At 43.8% G+C, this 12,737-nt stretch overlaps 1 protein-coding gene across 6 annotated transcripts in view; it reads left to right on the forward strand.

Annotated features, from left to right (window-relative positions):
- Positions 1-12,737, forward strand: part of KLF7 (KLF transcription factor 7) — a 91,551-nt gene that overhangs the window by 1,585 nt on the left and 77,229 nt on the right. For 3 of the 6 annotated variants that reach the window (XR_012024886.1, XM_072812879.1, XM_072812880.1), the window contains exon 1: positions 19-599. Coding sequence is in view for 5 of the 6 variants with exons in the window: in XM_072812879.1 (XP_072668980.1) it covers positions 498-599 (102 nt within the window). In the remaining variant the exon portion in view is untranslated. Of the gene's footprint in view, positions 1-18; positions 600-12,737 lie in introns of those variants that run through there. The other 3 variants (XM_072812877.1, XM_072812878.1, XM_072812876.1) reach the window with 3 other exon arrangements.

Genomic DNA, 12,737 nt, shown 5'->3' on the forward strand with positions numbered 1-12,737 from the left:
GGATGGGGTGGGGGGTGGGGAGGGAAGGGAAGGGGGGGGAGAGAGAAGCGATCGCGAGAAAAAAAAAATGCAACCTCCCAAAATAAAGAGCAAAGATTGCATTAGGAGCGAACAGCGCTGCAGAAATAGATGGCAGCTTCGTGTCAGTGAGTTTGCATCCCCCTTCCTGATCCACGAGCTGGAGTGATTAGAGCCCTGGAAGGGAATTGTTACTCCCGTGGAGAAGTCCCCTTTTCCTGGCAGCCGTCTGCACTTGTACACGCTGGATGCCTCTCTCCATCCACCCCACTCACTCTCTCCTCTCTCACCTCCTCTCTTCCTCTCTCCTGCATTGATTTTTTTTTTTTTTTCCTTTTTAGTTGACTGAAACAAAACAAAACAAAAGGGCCACTGGATGTCTGCCTTCTTGGGGGGTGAGCCAGACAGACTGACAAACAAACAGACCCAACTGTGTTCGGGGGAGGGTTTCTCCTCCCGTTTTGCCCGGCAGCAGCAGCATGGACGTGTTGGCTAGTTATAGTATATTCCAGGAGCTACAACTTGTCCACGACACCGGCTACTTCTCAGCTTTGCCATCCCTGGAGGAGACCTGGCAGCAGGTGAATGATTTAAATTACTTGTGTAAATCGTGTGGTGGCGGCGGAGACGCAGGGGCTGCGTTGGTGTGGGCTCGGGGGTTGAAAAAAATTTTTGTTTTGTTTTTTGTTTTGTTTGTTTGTTTTATTATTCTTTTCTCTCTCTCTTCCCCCCCCCCCGCTTTTTTTTTTTTTTTTTTTTGGCTGTTTGTTGTTTAAAATGTTTTCGGAAACAGTCATCTGCGCTTACCTCTCCACCCACCCTCTAACCCCTTAGTGTGCTGAGCTGAGCAGCCGGTGTGAGCTGCCTGCGTTTCAGTCACCAACACACATCCTTGCGCACACGTTGTCGGGCTCACTGTCCCCAGCACAGACCTGCGTAACTTCTGGGGTTCGGAGGACCCGGGTGGGAAGGTGGTCTGGGGCTTTATGAGCCACTGATGACAGGGTACTGCGTCCCTACAGGCTCCAGTTCTACCTACTGGTACCTTAAATCAGCTCCAGTTCTTTTCAACTGGTGCTTGGCGACCGTCAGATGGGGGGTCAGGAGGTAGGAGCCTAGCAGAGTGTTTCCCCAGTAATCAGCGAGTGTCAATAAAAGATAGAAACTTGATTTTTGAGACGACAAGGTGGGCAGAAGGGAGAGGAGCCCCGTGACAAAAGATACTCAAGGATGTCTAGGAGGAGGACGGGAAGATGCATCTGTCTCGGGGCTGACCATGCATTGTGGATTTCCCCCAGTGCAATGCCTCTCTGTATGTGTCCTTGTTTTTCTTTTCTTTTTTTTTCTGTTTGGGGTCCCTCCCTGGTTAGAAGGCACTGCCTCTGACAAAGGGTGGTGTGCGCTTCCACGCCTCTGACTTTGTCTTAGAGGACTAGTTAAGAAACTCCTATGATGCTGAAGGGCACTGATGCCAAGTTGGCTAGGCGTCCCACTGAGGGCAAAGTGGGTCTGGTGACAAGTTCACTGGGCTTTGTGAAGTGGAATAAAGAAAGTGCTGGTCAGTGGAAAGTGCTAGATCTGCTGCGGAAACCAGTCGTTTTCTCAGCGAGGATTAGGAGCTGCCGAAGGGACACCCTGCAGGAAAGATGGTGGGTGGGGGGCGGGGGGGGGGCTATGGGTATTCTTTAAAAATGCTCCAGTGTGCAGCATGGAACGTCCAAGAAGACAGTCTGGATTTGCACATCGGAAGTGTGAACTCGCACAGTCCATCTTGAAGAAACCAGCCTGCCCTTGGGGAGGACTGCGAGAGGCTTGGTGTGTGGCTGCTCATGTAACTTCGTTCAGTGACAGCAGCTTGTTAAGGCTAATGAACGGCTGAATTTCTTCTGCCGGGATCCAAAGCGGGATTTGCCAGCTTGAGGCTGGGATGTAACAGTTGCTGCTCTAGCGAGTGAGGTTTGGCGTTGGGCAGAGGGAGCAGAGTGGCAAAGCTGAGCCTCTGACTGTACCTTTGTTACTAGTTGCTGTTCTGCCCTGATCAGAGGCGGCGAGCTGTCCTCCAGGTGCTGTGGCCTCTGCTGTCTGTGTGTCCACCATCGGCTGCTGCCCAGGGATGCTGGCACAGACCCTCCACTTTGTCTCTGAGTGCACACATAGTTCACGCGGTTTTAGCGGAAGGCATTTCTTCCTTCGGTGCATCCTTTCCCCCATCCCTGATGAGACTGTCTCGTGAAGGGTCTCCCTAGATCTTTTCCTCCTTTTATTTCACACGTGCTAATGGAGTCAAAATGTGGCCAGCATTTCATTCTCCGAAATAGCTTTCATTTCACATTGTCAGCCCATTGGTGTCAAACCGGTTGCGTATTAACAACTGTCTAGACAGGTTAGGGTAGGGAATCTGTTGATTTAGTCAGCCTGCCCAAGGCAGCCCTTGTTTGTGACTAACTGTTAAGCAGTGTTGGAGGGAAGAAAGTTGGCTTTATTTGTTGCAGCGTTCCCTCCTGATGAATCACACAACTTTGTTTTGGTTCAAGTTTTCACAGTAGTAAAGCCTGCTTTTAGGGAAGGCCTCTCCAGAGGAAACCTGCTTTTCTAGATCTGGTTAGACCATCCAGGAGAGAGTCTGGATCTGTAAAGAAACATCACTGGTTTGGTAATTAGGGGATGTATTAGATCTATTGTTTCCTCCAAAGTGAAGCCTTCTGTGCTTTTCCTTCCCCCTCCTCTCCTTCCCCCTCTCTACTTGCCTCCCTCAAGGAACCTCTATCTTAGTTTCTATCTGCAGGCCAAGGAATCTAACCCCCTCTCCCCCCACACACACCTCCCTCCTTACTTCTTGCCTTAACCCTCTCCAACTGGCAACTACTCTTACCTTAAAACCCTTTGCCAAGTTATTTGAGAGGTGTGCTCACAGTCCATACCGAAACATAACTTGTGGGGAAGCACTCCTAAATAAGATATCACTCCAAGGAGCTTTCTGCTCCGGGCTCCGTAGTCACAACTGCTCGCAAAAGGTGACTGTGACTCTTAAGTTCATGCTGATGACAAAACCTCCAACCTCCATCTCTTCCTTCCTCCCGCTCCTGACCCTCCCCGGCCCCCCCACCCCCCATTGCTGCTTCTGAGTGTAAGGAGGGGGGATGGTTATAGACAACTGTTGGGGCCAGATCAACCATCAGATGGTGAAATTTTGAGACTCCTTTGCTCAAAATGGCTTAAGAAGATTGCCACAAAGAACCCCAGGCAGGAGGAAGTTTCCTGATGCTCTGGGGTAATCAGATTTTAGAGGTCAGATGAGGAGCAATTATTAGATGTTCTCTGAAAGTGAACAGTGTACCTGGCCTTGAGGAGCAAAATACAGAGATTCCAATAATCTGATTTGGTTTGTAGAGAAAGGATAGCTTGGATGATAAACCCAAGAACATCTGTGCATTTGAAAATTAAGGATGGACTCTTTGGGGATTTTATTTTAAACTGTAGTCTGGGGTAACTGTCCTCCTTAATAGTCAGTGATCTTGGGAGGGTCCTCCTGTCACGGGGGGGAGGGGTGCCATTTTGACATTGGGCAATGATGTCTTTAGCAACATACAGCTCCAACTCTGAAAAGCATTGCCGATGTAATTTTAAAATCCAGATGGACATCCTACATTAACAGCTCTCCATTCCTGGGCTCTGACTGCATACTTAAGCACTTGGCCAAAGTAACATCATCTCGGCCTGTCATGTAACTGTAAATTACACTGTGCTTATGTGGTCTATTATTTTATGGAATTCAGCTGACGCACAACTCTTAAGGCTACCAGCCTTAAGTTCTTTGGAAACTTGCAGGAAATTTTCCAAGAGCTGTCTGAGCATAAGTAGAAAAAAGTCAAAGGTAGGACAGAAGCCGGAGTAGCTTATAGGGTACCACTTGATGACGGATAAAGGGAAACACATTCATGAGTTTTGTTGCCAGTTCTAGAAATCATGATTTTTCTGGGCCCCTTCCTGACTTGGAAAATAAAAAGGGTTTGATATGATACTCTTGGTTATTTTTCTCCAAGAAGCTACAAAGAATTTGGATAGATTTTGTATACCTAGCCTGCTGTTTCACGGGTGGAGGTCAAGTAATGAAGTTCTAAGTCTTATTTGCATTTAGCTTTGCTTCATGCCATTGAGGAGCATGGTATGTTTACTTGAAAACTCTTATGGAATTATGCTTGTTGTTAATGCTGATTCATAATTGGCAGATGGGGTCAGTTTCAGGCCTCCTTTTTGCTCAGAGAAAATTTTCCACTGCTACTGGAAACAAATAAATAAATCATAGAACATTCCTCCCTCCTCCCCCACTCCCCCATTGTTTTAAACTAATGGCATACTTGGCTACTGTACCAACTAAAGTGTCCCCATAACACTGCAATTTCATCTTTGTTTCAGGCACCCTGGAACGCTTTTTACAAGGGCCTTTGATATGAGGCATCTCTAGGGGACAACCTACAAAAATGGTTGCCTTCCAAGAACAGCCTCATGATACAAGGGATGGGATTTGTTCTGTGAGCTACACTGCTTCTTCCTCTTTATGGTGATCTTGCCTTTGCACTGCCTTCTACAGGCCTGAGCAGCCAGGTGCTGTCTCAGCCAGAAAGACAAAGCAAACTATAGGGTCCCTGCATCTGCAGGTTTGCCTCTGTCCCCAATTTGCAGAAAACCTTGTCATGAATTAGAATTTCTTGGCAACAGCACCACCCAGGGAAATTTGGAGACACAAAGGAGCCTTGCTAACCACACTGAGAGGATAAAATAGCTGGCTTTTTTTTTTTTTTTTGTATGTTATTTGTGTGCTCTTCAGTTACCAGAATTTTTTTTTTTATTTGAAACAGTGACTTGGTAGATGAAAAAAAAAATGAAAACTGTCCCGTTATTCAGATTTTCTATGTAAGGATGCAATCACTAAATACATGTAGCTTTACAAATGAAAGCACATGTGAATGCAATCAATCACACACTTAGCCTTTCTTTAATAGACTCGTTTCCATGTTCTTTTTAATAGCTACATCTTTGTGTAGATTTAGGGGCTCACAAACATGATCATTCGGTCTACCTGTTTGCAGTTTGGTATTTTAAAGTGAGTGGCTGTTACACTGCAGATGTTTTTACTACATCTGTCTCTCGTGGGGGGATAAAAGAAGTGGTGACTTCTTTGTTCTCTGTGAAACTCCCACCCCCCACTCCCTACCCTGAGGAGAATAGGATGTTGGGGTCCAATCCAGTTAAAGGGCAGGGCAGAAGATGCACTGTGACAGCCTCACCCTGAAATGATTTATGTATGGGTATGTCAGAGACCTTCCGTGTTCAGATGTGGGCTCTTCCTCCCTTCCAGCCCATTCTAAATATAAATGCCAGTGGGGGCTATTTGCCTCTCCACTTAAATGGTAAGAGTTTAGAGAGGGTCCTAATGGGCCTTTTAGTAGCCACTCTTATAAATCTTTAGATTCTTTTCCCTTTAGAGAATTCCTGTTTTTAACTTTTTGAGTACAAGAAGGCATTGCAGTATTATTTAATCACTCTGTGCCCATTGCGTAAAGGATACAGTTTACTCTGGCCAGCCCCAACTGGAATTGCTGATGCCCCGTCTCTGCAGTTTGTAGTAGTGTGCAAGGGTTGCTTTTGTGTGTGTGTGTGTGTGTCTGTGTGTTTTCTCCTCACCTATTCTGGACCCTGTGACTGGCCAACGCAGAGAACGTCTCTGTGATTCTGGTTGCACTCAGTATATCAGTTAGCATGTATGTTGGAATTGGGATTTGCTGAAAGTTTAGGACAGCTCCCCAGTTTAACCTGAGTGGTGCCAGAAGAGTGAGGGGTGGAGAGTTAGTCTCTCTACAAATAAACCCCTTTGTTTTCCTGAATCATCTGAATGCTTACTTAGCATAAACAAGTAGAAATGTTTTAACCCAAACTGCTGAATCTTAACAAGTACAGTGATTAGGAAGCTCTACAACTGCTAATGGTTTAAAGTCGGTGGAACAATTTTCAGTATCTAATCATTAATGTTACATGTAACATGGGCAAGTGAAGAAACACTCCTGCATCCTGTTCTGTTTTGTGCTTACCCAGGAACATCCACCTGAGAAACCCTCCTTTTTCAATTTAGTTTAAGAGTTCCCAAAATAAATGAAGTATCGCCATTACCAGGACATGCGTTTACCTAAAAATGATCATGATCTTGTTTGCCTTTATCCGCAAGCTGCTGATTTGGAGAATTATTTCTACTGCCTTGAGTCCTTTTTGTTTTCCTCACTTGGTATTTTGGCGTGATGGAGAATTTGCTAAGTGTCTTGCTAAGTGTGTTGTGTCCATTTCTCCCTCCATTAGAGCAGCTTCCAGCAGCCCTCTCCACCACGTGTGGTATCTTGATATTAGAGCCAAGGGTCAGCAGCAGCCGTGGAATATGGGTCTAGTGGCAGCCTGTTTGAGCTGCAAGTGACTTCTGATTTCATAGCGATACCATTCCTGATTGAGCTGGTAGATGCGGTCGGTCACACCTTGTGAGATTTCCTTTGTTTATATTAAAATGTGGAAAATACTTCACAGTAAATACTTCATTCCTTAATTCTGGTTATGTGCAAAAATACTCTTTGGGTGATGCAGATACGGATTTTGCCCTTGACTCCAGTAGGGGAGAGTAATAAGCATGTTCAAAATTAAGTGATACAGAATCAGAGTGTAATTGCCAAAAAAAAAGAAAAAAAATGTAAGTCCTGTGATTTTTGAACACTGATCTGTGCCTGCCTGGACTTACCCACTTTGCCACAACCTTGTTTATAAAACATGCTTGAGATTTACTAAGTCTCTTTGCTCTTTTAGCCAATGGCATGTTGGGGCTGGTGGCCCTTTTGGGGCAGATGAATATACAGTGTGAATACACATGTCCATAATGGCCAGGAAGCAGCATCCATGTCTGTGTCATTCGGAAATGATTAGAGATAATTAAAATAATTAATGTAGAGCCACATGTGATATCTATTTCTGAATATGGGTTTATTGACATTTCCTGAGGGTCATATTGAAAGTCAGGCCTCAGGCCTTGTACTAAACTTAGGAACATAGAATCTTGGAATTTCAAATCCTGAAAAGGGTCTTGGTTTCTTCAGTTCTAAAACGCTGGTGTTGGACCAAGCGGTTGTTAAAGCAGATGAAACACTGAAACCTCCAAGGTCATATAGCTGTTGTTAACACTGATGGTTTTTCCAGGGCTCAGGACTCTTTTGGATGCCCACATCAGTTTACTTGCTTTTTGTTACACTGAGTATACTTTTTCATTTCTCATTCTTACCTCCTCTCTCTTTCCCTCCTTCCCCTTAAAGGGAACAAGAACCCTCCCCCCCCCCTTTTTTTTTTTACTTAAAACACTCCTAGTACATGGGATTTTGGAATTGTCCAAGACTTAAACCAAGCTATTGAATATCTTGGTGAAGGTTTATGAGTATGATTTAATCCCTTTTCAACTTGTATAATAATTTGTGGTAACCTGGAAAATGTACACTATCCTGAAAAAAACAAAAGCCCCCAATTACAACTCTAGTTTTATTTCGATAAGGTCTGTCACTTAAATGATAACAAGTGGAGTGGGAGTAAGGAGGGTGCATGACATATACAGTAGGGGGTTGAGATGGATCATAGAACTGGGGTTCTATGTTAGAAAGCATTAAATGTGAAATGGCTTTGTCTCTGACACCTTGCCAACCAAGGGACTGCATCAAAGTGTAACAGCAATCATGTGCCAATTCAGGAAAAAAATATTTTGAAATTTAAAAAAATTTCTGGAGCAGGTTGTATGGGCAGTAAGGTTGTAATATTTTACAAATTTAAATTAAAAAAAAGCTACATATTGAGATAAGCAGTTGGGAAGAAAGTTAACTTCTGTGAGCTTTTCAAAATGTCCTTTTGGTGCTGGTGGATGAAGTGGGCCTAAGTCCAGTGTGCCTCTGAGAAGGGAAATGTAGGGTGCTCTTCACCCCTTTGCCTGGTGATTTTTGTCCTTCTTTACCCAATCTTGGGGAGTTATCATGGAGAGAATTCTCTGTGGGAACTCATTTCACTGTCTGTTTCACCTCTATGATCTTAGAAGTTGCAGTTTCCTCTCCAAATGGAGATGTCTTTATATCCTCAAAGGTGTATCCTGCATCTCCAAATCCAGATGTTTGCCAGAATTTCAGGCCCCATTTTGTATTAAAAACGTGGGACTGACAATAAAGGCTTTGGGGTTGTCCCATGGTCACCTTGGCTAAATATGTCCCAAAGCTTGAACTCAACAACTTCTTTCCTCTTTTCTGGCTGCCCAGTTTCTTTTATCGAGATGACCTTTCTTCTTGTGATCTAGGTTTGAAGCTCTAGTCGTCTTTGGCTCCTCTTTTCTCTTGCACCCAGTCAGGTAGAAAATCCCACTGATTTGGCCCATGCAGTACTTCACCATGGCCTTCAACTTCTGGCTCCCTCTGCCATTCCCCAGGGCAGCCCCTGACACCTCCCCTGGACTGACCTTCTACCTCCATCACTGTGTTTTCAAGCTGTTGATGTCTCCCTGTTGCACATAGAATGAGACCAAAGTTCTAAGAGTCAGGACGTTCTAAGATGTTCCAACACTCCGCCTGGGTAATAGTCACAGTTCCCTCTTTTATGTGCAGTAAATGCCATCTAAATTGGATCACTGTGCTTTTCCTGCTTCTGTCTTTATTTCTGTCATTTTCTTCAGCCTTTCCTTCTTCTTCCCTCTTCTCCTCTGATCCTGTTTGTCCAAATTCTACCCATCTTTTAACTTTCAGATGGTTGCCACATCTTCCAGGAAATGCCTTTCCCTTCTCTTGGCTGATAGTAATTGCTACTATTTCCACACTCTTGTGTAGACTTTTTAATTTTTCATGATGCTTTTTAGTTTTGTCTTATAGTACAGCTTTCCTTTCTTCCTTTCTTTCTTTTTCTTTTCTGTTGACTTGTTTTTCCAGTTAGGTTATTTGGTTTAGAGCAAAATCAATGCCTTGGTTATAATTTTGATAATCAACTTTAAATATGTAACCTTTCAGTCTCATAGAGAGCCTTGTACACAGTAGGCATTCAATAGATAGGTAGGGATTATGATATGATGGTGAGTTTTGACTATGTCTGCAGCAATGATTCCCATGGCTGTACCCTAGACCAATCAAATAAGTATCCCTTTAGGTGGAATCCAGGCATCAGTGTTTTTTAAAGCTTCTAGGTGATTTCAATATTCAGCCAAGGCTTTGAGCCATTAAGCTATGGAGAGTTAATATCAGATATATCAGAGTTGCAAGTGCCTGCTGCTTATATGGAAATATCTGCTTTCCAGTGTAAGTTGGAGTCTAAGTGTAACAGAGATTTAGAATAAAGCAGGACGGTGCTGGTGGATGCACTTCGTCCAGCTCATTGGTTAATAGCGACAGCCCAAGCGTTGTTTCATCCTTCTTGTTTTGCTTTCCCTCGCCTTAAAGTGTCAAATGCAGTCCCATTTGGCCCACATTCCTGTGACCCACTAGAGGTTTGCTTAACCTGGTCAAATTCCATTTCTGGTACCTTTGTGGTGTTGGGCATTCAACTGCAGCCATGCCGTGCTTCAAATGATTCATTCTCGGCAGGCCCTCGACCATGAGTTTCCACTTACCTCAGCCTGCTCTGTGGTTTTAAAGGGATGGATGCATGCATGAACATCTGTTGGATGATGCCAGATAGGCATTAAGTAGCAGCTCTCCATATTTCTTACTGACCTCACTGTTTGGAAGTAGACTCTGTTTATAAAGGGTTTCAAAGGACCCATGTTTCTAGTAAGCGAAGTGAAAATAAACTGTGGAAGAATTGCCACTGAGGACATTCAGGCAAGGAGGCTGCCTCCTTGTCCGTAGAAGGCTTAGGTCTTGTGGTAATGACCGTGGCATGTGGTGATCTTCACAAAGAAGCCTTAGAAATGCCTCTATATCACACTGTGATGTTTGCAAAAATGTATGTACTGTAGCTACATCCTTTTATCTATAAACTGTCTTTGATGGGGGTATGGTTGGCAAGAAAGAACATCATGAGAGGAGCTCAGAGCTTAGGGTTGAAGGATGCCTTTTGGAAAGCTCAACCCAGCTGTGAAAACGGCAATTAGCTGTGGAGCAATTGCTGTGCAAGGGAGTGCCTGTGTGCTCCTGACCCTGCTCGCAGGCTCACCTTCCGGAGCTCAGTTAGCAGGAATTCAATGGAGTGGTCCTAGTGCTGGCTCTTATTTTTGGAGAGGCGGCAAATTTGTCAGCGTACAAAGGAGTGGAAATAGATTCCCCCCACCACATACCTTTTGTGCTTTTGGTGTTTGTTCAGATGGCCACTGTAGACCCTGTTAATGGAGCACAGTTCCTGCCTATGGTGGGAGAAGGTGTCTGCTGTGAGGAGGCCCTAGGTAGAGCTGACTCTCCTGTGAGCCACCCGATATGGCGCTAAATGGCAAAGTGAGTCGCTGGCTTCGCTTCTATGTTCTAAGATTGTTCAGCCCTTACCTGTGCATTTGCCTCTCTACTTGAGGGTTCTTGCTTTTTTTTTAGTTTGGACCAAGAGATCATTTCCTCCGTGATGGGAATTTTCCTATTTGCTTGGGAGAGTCTAACAAGCATCTCTATTAAGCATTTGTTCAGAAGGGCTCAGGGTGTTTTGCTCATGGTCTCTTGTCATTAGCACATTCTTTCTGTAACTAAGGACCAGGCAGCTATTACAGAATTTCCCATTCGGAGGTGAGAAAATTGAAGCAGGGGAAGATTAAGCAAGTTGTCTTCTCATAGCTGCAAAGCAAATGAGTTGCAAAACTAGTGGTGGAACACACTTTCCTCTTCCCTCTTTCCACTTGGTGACTCTTCCTGTCTTTGTAATAAGCATTATAATAATATCTAACATATATCAAATACTCCCTGAAGATGATCTCATTTGAACACCTCATATGCAGCATTTCATTTAATCCTCCCAACCCTGTGAGATACAGATTCCACATATCTCAATTTTACAGATGGAGACATTGAGGTTGGAGAAGTATTAAATGGCTTGAAAGTCTCACACAGCTTGAAAGTGGTTGAGCCAGGATCCAAACCCAGGCAGTCTGTTCAACACTCTGAATTTTTAATATTTTTACTGATGGTTGGTGAGATAGGAGACACAAGGGCAGAAGCTAAAGGTCATCGCCTGGCAACTATGGACCTGTATAGATTTGAACAATCCTCTGGTCTGTCTTCTTCCTAGGGCTTGGTTCTCTCATCTGTGAAAAGACTGGACTATGCTGTATCTCCTTCAGGTCACAGTGTTTGGTGGTAGTCAAATTACATGGAGGTTTTGGAATAAGGGAGAGCTAAAACCTTGAGACAGTCAGTGTCTCTAGCCTCATTTTATCATTTGTGGAATTGAGTTAATAATGCCGACATAAGGGCAGGCATGTTAGATCTCTGGCCCAACGTTTGGCATTTAGCATCCACTTAACAAATGCTTGTTCCTTCTCCATTTTCAGCTATCTTGCCTTTCTTCAATAGCAGTGCAAAGCGGCACAATGCTCTTTTTATAAATGGTATTACTGATCTGTGACACCAGGGATCCTGGAGTGTCTAAGAAGATGACTGATGGAAGACAGGGCAAGAGAGAGGTCTGGGCATTGGGCATGGTATCCTTTATTCATCCTAAAGAGGAAGCTCTTATGAAGTCACTTGTACTTAGAACTGGGGAAAGCCTAGCAATACCCATTGTCCTCTGAAACTGGGCCTATGTGACATGTTGGAATTTGGCTGGCCTGCTCATACACATTTCCAACCCATTCCCCTTTCCTTCTTTCCAGTCTTATGACTTACTTCTCTTAAGTTTTTCCAGCATGTGGTTATTTTTTTTTAAGAGCCAGAATTAGGCATATATAACATAATACAGTGCTGGTTACTACACCTGCCATTTCTGCCTTACCTGATGACTGAGCTTACAGCAGCTTATGAGAGTGAATCAGGTTTTATGAGATCTATAAATATCTCAGATAGGATTTTTATTTCATTTTCCTCCTTCAAATAAGACATAATGGAAGCACTCACATATACAAGGAATATTCTTTCTGTGATAAAGTAGGGCGTTTTTGAATTGGCCTCTGAAAAGCAATAATTTGATGTGGTTGTTCGTGTTGGGTGTTTTATGGGGGAGGGGGAGAATCATGCATATGCCGCTATAAAACTCCAAGATCATTTCCTCATATTGAGGGTTTAGCCCAGCACCTATGGAGAGATTTATTTCAGAAATGCCAGCCCTGTGAGCAGACTCCTTCTGAGGAGTGTGTATATTTGTGTTTTCTTAGATGCGTAGAAACCAGGGACGAAGGGTCCCCGTGGCTGGCAGGAGGGGGCTCCCTGAATGAACATTTCCAGTTCTTGTCTAGCCTGCTTCAAGCTATCCCGAGGGAAAGTGTCTTCATCCTTCTCCCCACTTCATAGATTTCCTGGGAAGACTTCACTTAACATATCAATGAGATCTTTTTCCTGGAATTTCACTTTAAAAAAAATCCTAAACTTAACACTATTAAAAAACAAAAACAAAAACAAAAACATACATTAACCAGTATCAGGAATGGAAAGGATTTTTCTTCTATTGCTCTTGAGAAGTATCTAGAAGGAAACTTGAACATGTAACTTTAAAAAAATTGTATTTAAAAACCAAGCTGTCAGGGCTCTAAGTACCCCCCC

The sequence above is a fragment of the Canis lupus genome, chromosome 36 (genome assembly GCF_048164855.1).
Source record: "Canis lupus baileyi chromosome 36, mCanLup2.hap1, whole genome shotgun sequence".
Lineage (NCBI taxonomy): Eukaryota > Metazoa > Chordata > Mammalia > Carnivora > Canidae > Canis > Canis lupus.